The 11,922-nt window shown below is 45.5% G+C and overlaps 1 protein-coding gene across 2 annotated transcripts; it reads left to right on the top strand.

Annotated features, from left to right (window-relative positions):
* The first annotated feature begins 6,939 nt into the window (after positions 1-6,939).
* LOC103638202 (uncharacterized) lies at positions 6,940-9,631 on the top strand. Of its 2 annotated transcripts, XR_558619.3 has the most exons (3): positions 6,940-7,782; positions 8,620-8,781; positions 9,210-9,631. XR_558619.3 is itself a non-coding variant. In XM_008661196.3 (2 exons), exons 1-2 carry the CDS (start codon positions 7,204-7,206, stop codon positions 8,638-8,640), a joined length of 600 nt encoding a protein of 199 aa, XP_008659418.1. In that variant the 5' UTR covers positions 6,940-7,203; the 3' UTR covers positions 8,641-9,630. The 2 variants fall into 2 exon arrangements, 1 of the variants encoding a protein (XP_008659418.1); XM_008661196.3 differs by having other exon boundaries at positions 8,620-9,630.
* The last annotated feature ends 2,291 nt before the right edge of the window (positions 9,632-11,922 follow it).

Here is an 11,922-nt window from a genome sequence, read left to right as displayed (position 1 = left end):
CGGACACACATTGGCGCTTGGCCTCAAGGATCTCTTTTTGCTTTTGGAGGTTGCGGTTCTTGATGCGCAAGGCACGCAGATGTAGCTGCTCCTCCGCTGAAACGCCGATGACTTCGCCGTCCTCGATGATGTTCGCGCCCTCCGGTGGAGCGAAGCCTAGGGGAAGTTGCGGTTGTCCTCCAGAGCTGCAGGTGCGGAGACTGCCTTCGGGAGTGGGTTGTTCGTTGCGCTGCCTCTTGCCGAGTGCGTCGTCTTCGGTGGCCTCTTGGTGGGTGGTGTCGACGAGGGCCTTGCCCTTTTTCTTGGCCAGCAGTGTTGCCTTCGCAGCCTCGTTAGCCTTCGAGCTAGCTCTCTTGGGTGCCATCGCGGGTGGTTTTTCCGTAGCATGAACGGTGGGCGCCAAATGTTGGAACTTGCTCTCCTGGGCAAGTTGATCCAACGAGGGAGTGAAAGGAACGTAAACAGGGTTTTTGCTCGAGATGGCAATAGCTCTGTTAATCTAGCCTTTCAAGGGCACTGTGCGGGGGTATTTATAGGTACCTGAGTGCCCAGCATCCTGAGTTAAGGACGCATGTGCCCTCAGGCGCCTAGGTTATCCCCGGAATATTCCCATAAAGCAGGGTTACAGACTGTAATTACAGGAAAACCTTTACAAATTAGGCCCGTAATGCGCAGCGGCCACGCAGGGCCTGTTACAATGGGCCGGACCACGCGTGGGCCTCCATGTTGGACAAGGCCGCGGGGTAGGACGACCTCGTCATGGGCCTTCGTCCAGCGACGCGCGGGGCGAAGGGTAAGTCCGCTAGTCGTCTTGTCTTCGTTGGTGCCGCATGGTTGGCGAAGGCATCGAGCGAAGGATGGCGTCTTCGCCTTCGCCCCAACAGTGTGGATACCTGAGTCAAGCGTTTGAAAGTACTAAACACATGTCGGGAAATATGGTAATCGGTAAACCTAGTACCTGAGTGAAGCCGGACGCGGACTTTCCTCCTCACTTGTCCTGAGACTGGGTCTCCTATGCTAGCTATGGTGGGTACAAGTGCGGTCACTGCACGGCGGCAGCCGGGGTCAGTGGAGCATTGTATGCCAAGGCGGTGAGCCCTAGCCGCGAACGGGGGATCAATGGGGATGGTTGACATGTGTGGGGACGGAGTACCCCTACATGTTGTGTGTTTAGGTTTACCTTGCAAGGTTAAAACTCGATTCGAATCGTCTGCTTCTCGCAGCTAATGAGACTGCTTGACCCCTTGTACCGCATTGAGTAAAAAAAAGTGGAACGAGGTTTTACTTGAGATAGCTTGTTGATTATGCTAAATGATTGTTACCATGTATGCTTAGAAAGGAGCACACCTAGCTAAATTAATGATGCTAAAATTGGAAAAGCTAAAACTTGACTTTAGACTCAGCTAGTGCTTTTGGCAAACCAAACCCCTCAGCCAAACAGCTGCATGGTCTAGAGGTAGGGGAGTAGACTCCTCACACCGGGTAAGTCTAGCTGAGTATTAGTATACTCAGCCTTGCTTGTGGCATAATTTTTGCAGGTACCTCCTTGATTTGGTTGATGGTGTGACTTGGCCTCCATCCCTGCCACCGGGATAGATGGTCGAGTGGGTTACTGCTTCCACAGGAGAGGACCAGGAGGAGTAGCGTGGCCAGGCTTCGCCATGTTACTCGGTTTTCTCCGTTAGTTATTTCCGCTGCATTAAAAACTTTGGTTACTGCTTTTGAAACTCCGATAATGTAATTACTACTAGTACTTTCTTAATTTATGGTATTATGCTTTATTGTATTTCTCTGTGCCTCACCTTCGAGTGAGCTAGTGGTATTTGATCCTTGGTAAGTGGCTTTATCGGACTAGATCCGAGGGACTGATGGGTTATTTCGATTTAAGTGTGTCGACGCTTTTAAGGCGGGACTAGGGCACTTAAGCTGGAATAATCTGGTTGGTTCTGCCACACGCAGCTCAGATGAAAATACATTTATGCCCTTAACATTCATCTATGAACATAATATGAAATATTAGGGATTAAGTAGTCTTTGTCCCTTCTCGTCCATCATCATACTTGTTCTTCATCATCATTTCAGGCTGAAGCTTTTTGGCTATAGCTTCGTCGTCCATTTTCATCACCTTTAGATTGTATTTCCATCTTGTCATAAGAGAATACCTTCATCCCGAAGCCGAAGCTCCACTTTGAAATAATCCATGTCACACTAGAAACATATGGTTAGTCGTTTTTTTGAGGACCTTCGGAGGAAGAAGGCCCTCAACAATAGCCTTGTCAAAAAGAATGAAAAACTTAAAGCTAAGTTAGCTAGCTCTCAAGAAGCCATTGAAAACTTGATAGAGAAAATGGAAATTCTTAGCATACATAATAATGAGCTAACTAGTAAGCTAAAGAACATCTATAGCACCCCGAGAGCATCTTTAATTGAAATTTCTAAAGTTATTAAGAAAGATGCTTGAAAGGGAAATGGGCTTAATCATTTCCTATAATCAATTTTGGTGGTTGACGTCCATCACAAACCACGTGGACTAACTAGTTTGCCTAGATGTCATTTATCTCAGGTGCATAAGGTTCAACACAAACCAAGAAAGAAATTCAGTTGAGGACTCAAAGAAATTTGGAGCAAAGGACATGAGAGTGTGCAGCCAGTGGCGCATCGGACAGTGTCCGGTGTGCACTGGAAAGTGTCCGGTGCACCAGGCCGAGCACCAAGCGAACATGCCACTCTCGGGTTTTTCTGGGGCGCGCTCCGCTAAAATTCACCGGACTGTCCGGTGTGCACTGGACATGTCCGGTGAGCCAACGGAGCAACGGCTACCTGGCGCCAACGATCGTCTGCCAAAAGTGAGCAGTGGTGAACAGTGCGCGACAGAGTTCAGAACAGAGAAGTCAGAGCACACCGGTGTGGCACCGGATGTCCGGTGCAACCGCACCAACGGTCAAGTCGCTCCAAACCCCAACGGGCTTGCTGACATGGCACACACCGGACAGTGAACAGTGGTTGCCCGGTGCACCACCGAACTGTCTGGTGTGCCCATCGCAGCAAACTCAGCCAACGGCTAGGAAGTGGTTGGAGGCTATAAATACCCCCAACCACCTCCTTCATTGGCATCCAAGCATTCTGAACATCGCATTCATTGCAAGAGCAAAGCCAAACATTCCAAGACACATTCAAAGCATTCAATCCACTCCAAGCTCCCAAAATCAACTCTAGTTCTTAGAGACTTGTGAGAGGATTATTTGTGTTCTTTTGCTGCTCTTGTCGCTTGGATTGCTTTATCCTTCCCATTCTTATTTCTCTAAAGTGCTTTGTAAAGCTAGTAAGAGACACCTAAGGGTTGATTTGGTGACTAGGGATCACGGGGGGATTAGAGGGGATTGAGGGGGGAAATTAGTTCATTTCCCCCTCAATCCCCTCCAATCCTCCCGTGATCCCCTTGTCACCAAATCATCCCTAAGTGTGTGGTGATCCTTGCGGGGTCTTAGTGACCCAATTGATTAAGGAGAAGGCTCATCCGATCTAAGTGACCGTTTGAGAGAGGGAAATGGTTGGAATAGACCCAGCCTTTGTGGCCTCCTCAACGGGGACTAGGTTCTTTGGAACCGAACCTCGGTAAAACAAATCATGTGTTCTCTTGTGTTGATTTCCATTTTTCGTCTCTCTCTAAAGTTCCCTTGCTCATATTGATTTGAGTTTGCTCCCAAACGTTATCCGCACTGATTGAGCAACTCTAAGCAAGGAGAATAATCTTTCTAACTCTGATTTAATTCTAACGCTAACCCCGGACTTAGTGCAAGTTTAAGTTTATAAATTTCAGGTTTTGTCTATTCACCCCCCTCTAGGCGACTTACAATTGGTATCAGAGCCAGTGCTTCATTAAAAGTCTAACAAACTCGAAGTGATGTCTGGAGATCACGTCAAGAGGGAGATTGTCATGGGCGACAAAGCCATGGGCTCGGGAAGGACTCTATCAAGGGAGTCTGGCGACAAATACAAGGAGGAATCCTCTTCCTCCATCAAGTCACATATTAAGGGTGATAAGAAGAAAAAAATGAAGAAGGTGGTCTACTACGAGAACGACTCTTCATCACCTTCCACATCCGGCGCTGAGTCTACAACTTCGACACGCCACGATCGTAAGAAGTATGGCGCACGAAGGGGACAAGGTGACCAAGATCACCAAGCGGGAGACGATCGAGGGCGAGCTCGGTTGATTCGTCCTCAACAAAGGAGAAGAGCCGCAAGCGATGTACAATCGACTCAAAACAATGGTGAATCAAATGTGCAACCTCGGGAGCACCAAGTGGGATGACCATGAAATGGTCAAGGTTATTCTAAGATCTCTTGTTTTTCACAATCCCACTCAAGTTCAATTAATCCGTGGAGATCCTAGATACAAACAGATGTCTCCTAAGGAGGTGATTGGCAAGTTTGTGAGCTTTGAACTCATGATCAAAGACTCCAAACATATTGTCAACTTGGAGCAAGGTGCCACCTCTACACCCGAGGTGCAACCCGTTGCATTGAAGGCAACAGAAGAAAAGAAGGAGGAGTCTACACCAAGTAGACTTCCAATCAATGCCTCCAAGCTCGACAACGAGGAGATGGCTCTTATCATTAAGAGCTTTCAGCAAATCCTCAAACAAAGGAAGGGAAGGACTACAAGCCCCGTTTCAGGAGGGTGTGCTACAGGTGTGGTAAGTCCAGTCACTTTATAGCTAAATGTCCAAATACAAGTGACAATGATAGGGATGGAGACAAAAGGGGGAAGAAGAAAATGGAAAAGAAAAAGTATTACAAGAAGAAAGGTGGCGAGGCGCACATGGACCGGGAATTGGACTCCGACGAGAGCTCCACCGATTCCTTCTCCGACGAGGACGCTGCCAACATCGCCATCAACAAGGGACTTCTCTTCCCCAACGTCGGCCACAAGTGTCTCATGGCTAAGGATGGCAAGAAGAAGAAGGTACATTCTAGAGTCACCCCCAAATACACTACATCTGATGATGAGGGTAGCTTTAGTGATAATGAATATGATTTAGTTTCTCTCTTTGCCAACCTTACCATGGACCAAAAGAAAAAAAAATTAGATGAATTAATAGAAACCATTAACGAGAAGGATGATCTCTTGGAATGCCAAGAGGACTTGCTCGTTAAGGAAAATAAATTTTTTGTTAAGTTGAAAAATGCTTATGCTCTAGAAGTAGAAAAATGTGAAAACTTATCTAAGGAGTTTAGCATTTGTAACGATTCAATTTCATGTCTTAGAGATTAGAATGCTAGTCTAAATGCTAAGATTGATGAATTGAATGTTTGCAAAACCTCTACATCTACTATTGAGCATATTACTATTTGCACTAGATGTAGAGATGTTAATATTGAAGCTATTGATGATCACCTTGCCATGATTAAAGAACAAAATGATCACATAGCTAAATTAATTGCTAAAATTGCCGAGCATGAGCTAGAAAATGAAAATTTTAAATTTGCTAGAAGCATGCTCTATAATGGGAGACACCCTGACGTTAAGGATGGTATTGGTTTCCAACAAGGAAGCCAAAGCAACACCAAACTTAATGCCCACAAGAAACTATCTAATTTTGTTAAGGGTAAGGCTCCCATGGTTCAGGATAGAGAGGGCTACATTTTATATCCTGCAAACTATCCTGAGCATAAGATTAGGAAAATCCATGCTAGAAAACCTCACAATGTTTCTCATCATGCTTTTATGTATAGAAATGAGGATTCTAGGTCTAGGCATACCACTCATATCAAAATGCCTAAGAGGAAGATTCCTACTGCATCAAATGAGCATAACATTTTATTTAAAACTTTTGATGCTTCTTATGTGCTGTAACACCCTGATTTTCGCCGCTAAGTAAAATCTTGTTTTATTTCGCAATCATCTTAATATATTAATTTTACACGCATGATGTTAGTAAACACGTGACTAGGTCATCTTCGCCTATCGCGATTTTAATATCGCATCTGTTTCTGTCTATTTAGACTCTTCCTAAGTCTTCGCGAAATTCGGAACGTAATTGTTCCAAAAATTTGCGAGTCCTGTGCCTAATTAAAATCTAACAAGTTTGGTGCCGTTTTCATTTCGGTAATTTAAACAGCTAAAAAGGGTTCATGAAGCTTTTGGATTATCGAATCTTCGTCGCTGGCGAACTTTGAACTGTTCGAATCACGCGCGTAAGTGAATACGAAAATCGGAAGACTTCTGATTTTATGCACAATTTGGAGCCCGTGCTGTCTGAACAGAACGATGCGCTAGCTGATTAAGTGAATCGTTTCTCTCAGCATGTGATCGTTGGCGTCAGATCAAATGATCGATCACTGGTGAGGATCGTAAAAATTAGACGGAGCTAAACAACAGTCTCTCCGTCTTAATCTATTTCGTATGTCGCGAGTTCGACATCGTTTTTTATTTATCCGGGCTCTTCCTAAATTTTCGTGTTGTTCGAAACATAGTCGTTCCGAAAATCGGTGCGTCCGGTGATTATTTAACATACATCGCTCGCGCGAATACGAATTCAGAAGCTTTACCTACTCCTACAATTTTATCCCGGACAAATTAGTTTGAACTCGACGACTAAAATGTTCGGGGCAAAATAATTTGAATCGTGCAGTGTCTGAGAGAAATCGTGCGCGAGGTCGATAATCAGGGAATTATAATTGAGATCTGATTATCACATAAATTGCCCGTAACCATGGAATCAGATGTTCAGACCGCAGGTAACTTTATCAGATTTCGAATCGAATTAAACTGTGTCACAAGAACTGTCGACCCTTTTGTTATCGCTAAAAATCTCGATCCAAAAATATCTGTGATTTTCCATTATAAAAAAAAAGAGAAAGAAATAAAAAAGAGAGAAAAATATCATCGCTCTTTCCTATCAGCTGCAGCCGTTCTCCCTGATTTTTTCCACCGCCCATGGGCCTGGATATTTTTTTTCTCAGCTCTATCCTTTGCCGTGCGTGCCTGGCCAGCTCGTGGAAAAATCTCGCCGCCGCCTCCATTCTCCTTTTTCTCGCAGCGCCGCGGCTTCCCTCCCCCTGAGCTCCCTCAGCCATGACGCGTCTTCCTCCCTGCACACGTCCTTCTGCTCGATCCCAAGCTTCCTGTGCGCGCGCTACTCTTCCTTCCCATGTTACTGCGCGCTCTACCTTCCCTCCCATGGCGTCCATCTCCCTATGCTTGCCCCTTCCCCTGCTTCTCCTCCGTGGAGCTCCATCTCCTTGCGCGGCACTCCCTCCAGCTCCTTCCTCTCCCTCTCGGTTCTCTGTTGGCCGGTGCTCTACTCCTCCCATCCACGACGTGGGTTCTGCTCCCTCTGCTCGGAGTCTCCTACGCGCAGCTCGCCAGGCTCTCCCTCTCTCATGGCGAGCGCCTGTGCTCCCTCCACCCTGCTCGCATGGCCGCGCCGGCTCCCTCCAGTCGGCCGCGCGCCCAGCCAAAGTCCCCTGCGCGCAGCTCGCGCCCTGCTCGCCCCTCTTCTCGCCGAGTACTTTCCCCATAAAATTTGCTCGACCACGGTCTCGTCAAACCGTGAAGCTTCCTCGCCGTGTGCTCTGGCATCGGCTGTCGCCAATTTTGCCATAAAGTTCACGAGCACTCCTTGCTCAGTTTGTTTCGCAGTGGGCTATTTCTCCACATTTCAATTCCGTGCTGCTTGCCCCGTGTGCGCTCGCTCCAGACTCGATCTCGTCGTCATTCCGTGTGTCATCAAGAAATCCCAAGAATCGGGCGGATTCGTGTCAGTTGTTGGAACGGTAAGCTGATTTGCTATTTTTATTTTCTGATTTGATGAATGGATTGGTTGAATTAGTTGTCCGTAAAGAGTGTTTTATTCTTAGCACGGGTGCGTTGTCGAGGTATTAGATGTATGTCGTGATGCCTCGCTTCATGCATCAATGGAGTCTGTACATACGTATGAAGTGGTCGTGTCACGCGAAACTCAAAGTTTAAAACGCTTATTGTGTGAGGAGTGGCTAATTGAATAATAAGTCTAGTGTCTCTCTCATATAGCTGATAAATACGACCGTGGTTATATTAAATGATTATTAAAATGCATCGCAGGTAGTATGTAGTGGGTGCATATGTCGAATAGGTTTAAATTGGCTCTTTGCTGAGAAGTGAGGAGAATTAATAGCGTGAAGAATTGATTTATTAATCCAAACGATTATCCGATAAGGCTGTCATCGTTGATTTGGTAGGATATTTTGGTAATCAAACCTGAAATGTTTGATTAATTGTTAACATGTAAAATATATGAGGTGTGAAATAAAATTAAATAATTCTTTGTGAGCGATGGGGTATAATTTATAAAGAGGGGGATAAGTTTAGAATTTAATTAATTAGCTGATAAGTTGTGTTTAGGCTAAGTGTATTAAAGGTGTATAGTTTGTTGCTCGTAATGTTTGCGTTAGGTTCGTTTAATCTAGAGAAGCGTAAATATTGCGCTTAGTCGTACGTCGATAACTAGTGTTTTCGTATGAAAATAGTACGACACTTCATCACTAAGTGTTTAATTCTTGCCGGTGTAGCACTATTTAGATCTATGCTATTCCTGTCTATATGCATTCATGTGCATAATGCATTTCATTCAGGTACGTGAATTAACCACGTGATGCGGAGAACCAGAATTGAGTTGACCACAAGATGGTGCTGATGAACGGAATTGAAGATGGACAGACGAAACAAGTATCAGAACAAAGGATGGTCGTCAAGTGATCGACGTCTAACAAACACTAACGTACTGTTTATCCCAGGCAAGCCCCGGTGCATGCAACCCCTTCCTTGTGTTTTTAAATAATTTTTACATACTTTAAGTCTAGCGAAATGTGCATTAGGTTTATAGGAGTTGCTTGGAAACCCTTTGATGCATTGCCTACCTTGATATCCATACCTTTATAGATACTTCTGATGAAGTATCAAAATATGATTTACAAAAATGCTTATCCCTGCTTAGACCTTGTAGATAGAGGTTGTCTTTTGCATTAAGGCCTAGCTCAGGGGTTATCTTAAGGAAGGATGACTTCTACCTGCAAGAATATTTTCATTGGGAGCGTGGTGGGATCTTACTGCAAAGTTCCCTATAATGCTCTTTTCATCCTAAGGAACTGTTGGGGGCCTTCGTCCTCCGAAGGTCCTCAAAAACATGATTTGACAATGTTTTCCAAGTGGATTATGTGAACAGGTACCTTCGGACTCAGAATTACGAACATGAAGTGCGGTCAGGACGAAGCCTGAACCAGACGAAGGACGGGCTGATTACCAAGCTCCACGAAGGATGGTGCACAGCCGAAGCTGTGCGCAGGGAAGCTTCGTCGCGATAGCAGAGAGGGGAACCGACTTAAAGATGAAAAGACTACGTGGACCTTGTCAGATTTCCATAAGTCATTGACAAATGTAATGGACATAAATGTAATTTTACGTGGGCTGCGTCCCGCGTCTATAAATAGATGAACAGTACTCCCGTACTGTTCACGCTGACTTGGCATTTGCTTTTGCGTCACGCTTGTACTTTTTATCTTCTCTCAGGACCGAAGGTACATTTGTAATTTGAAATCATTTCTATTTTTCCATGTTAATAAAATAGAAATGATTCTATGATGATGCTTATATTATATTTCATGCTTTATATGAATCCTTCGTCATTACTTGTTATGTTTACGAAGGTATGTCTCTTATGACCTTCGTCCGAAACTCATTATTTCCCGAAGGGACATAATGCTTCGAAGGACGAAGGACTTTAACACTTAACACTTTTTATGTTGCCTTGTTCTTAACTCTTAGCATTTGAGAACAAGTCCCCAACATTGGCGCCCACCTCCGGTGAACTCACTTCCATTTCTTGAGCTTTGAATACCTTCGGCGAGCGTCACCTTCGTCATGCCGCCGAAGAAGGCTTCAACAACAGGAGCTGGCACACTGCAGTCGCTGGATCCCAATCAGGATGTTATTTCTCTTAGAGAAGCCCGAAGCCAGAAAAGGAAGGCTGTCAGTCCAACACCTCCGGATGATGATCTTGATCAGGAAATTCAAAATTTGGAGATCCTTCAGCAACAAGTTCAGCGCAGGAAGGAAAAGATGGCTCGTCTAGCTGATCTTCAGAGACAGATAGATGAAGCTTCGGAAGAGGTCCGTCATTTCGTTCAAGGCGATCAAACCCGAAGGCCTCCACGCAGAGAGCTTCATCAGGAAGATTTCCGCAATGAAGACGACTGGTATGAAGATCTCCATCATGGAAACTTTGCTTTTGATGATGCTTCTCCTCTTTCAACAGAATTGCAGGCTACACCTTGGCCACAGACTTACAAGCCACCCCAGCTTCCCATATATGACGGTCACTCAGACCCGAAGCAATTCCTAATGAGCTACGAGGCAACAATATCTTCATACGGTGGCAATACGGCAGTCATGGCAAAATCCTTCGTCATGGCCGTCAGAAGTGTTGCTCAGACCTGGTACTCTTCTCTTCGGCCAGGGACAATCACTTCTTGGCAGAAACTGAAGGATATGCTCATAACTAGTTTCCAAGGGTTTCAAACAAAGCCGGTCACTGCTCAGGCCCTTTTCCAGTGCACCCAGGACCACGAAGAATACCTTCAGGCATATGTCCGAAGGTTTCTGCGTCTAAGGGCACAGGCGCCGACAGTGCCCAATGAGATTGTCATTGAGGCCATGATCAAGGGGCTTCGGCCAGGGCCATCAGCGCAGTATTTTGCCAGGAAGCCACCACAAACGCTGGAGAAGCTGCTCCAGAAGATGGATGAATATATTCGAGCTGACAATGATTTTCGCCAAAGAAGGGAGGAGGCCTTCAGATTTTCTGAGATGACCAGGGGCTTCGGAGGAAGATTCTATCCGAGGCATGTCAGATCAATTCATAATTCCAATCAAAATGATGATAAGGGGAGCCAGCAGCAAAGGCCACAGTACTCCTCACAGGCTTCGGGGCAACAGCAAAGCTCCTTCCGACCACCAGCTCCAAGAGGCAGAGGCGCCAGGGGCTTCGGCGGAAGATTCGGGGATCAACCCAGAAGAATATTTTGCTTATTCTGTGGTGAAAACAAAGGTCATACTACCAGGATGTGTCATGTTACCATTCAGAAGCAAAAAGAGATAGCCGAAGCTGCCGCGCAACAGGCTCAGCCGAAGCAGGTCATGCACACTGCTTCGTATCATTCGCCCTACATCCCAGAATATGTGGGCAACCATCCTACAGTCTCTGCTGCTTCGGCAAGTCAGCCTTCAGCTTCCTGGCAACAGCCCCCGCCTCCACCTCCGTTGCAACAAGGCCAGCAGCCAGAAGGGAGCCAATATGCTCCACATCAAAGGGACTTCAGAGAACAGTCCGAAGCTCGCACGGTCAACAGCACCGTGCCAGAGTCAAAACACATCTATTGACAAATATCCTACCTTAATAGCAATCTTTTTCATTCAGTTTTATTTTTTGTAATAAAGGACATTGTTTAGGTTTCATGTAATTAGTTTCGTTGATTCCTACAAGAAAAATATATTTTCTTCACAGGTTTGTGATAATAAAAAGGACCTTCGGACTATCGAAAATCCTTCGAAGCAACAAAAAGTCGTTCTAAGGAACGCAGAGTAAGTCTGACGAAGTCACAAAAAGTCGTTCCGAAGGGAGCGCAGTGTAAGTTTTCTGCTCCAAAGTCGTTCCAAAAGGAATGCAGAGCATACAGCGAAAAGTCAACGCTGATACCGCCTAAGTAAAAGGCGAAGAAGCTCCAAAGACGTTCCTAAGGGAATGCAGAGCTTATACCGCCTAAGTAAAAGGCGAAGAAGTTCCAAAGACGTTCCTAAGGGGATGCAGAACTTACAGCGAAAAATAAACGCTGATTCCGCTGAAGTAAAAGGCGAAGAAGCTCCTAAGGGAGGCTTATAAT

Source organism: Zea mays, chromosome 9 (genome assembly GCF_902167145.1).
Source record: "Zea mays cultivar B73 chromosome 9, Zm-B73-REFERENCE-NAM-5.0, whole genome shotgun sequence".
Lineage (NCBI taxonomy): Eukaryota > Viridiplantae > Streptophyta > Magnoliopsida > Poales > Poaceae > Zea > Zea mays.
The sequence above is the reverse complement of the archived record's forward strand: the minus strand, read 5'-3'. Positions and strand labels throughout refer to the sequence as shown.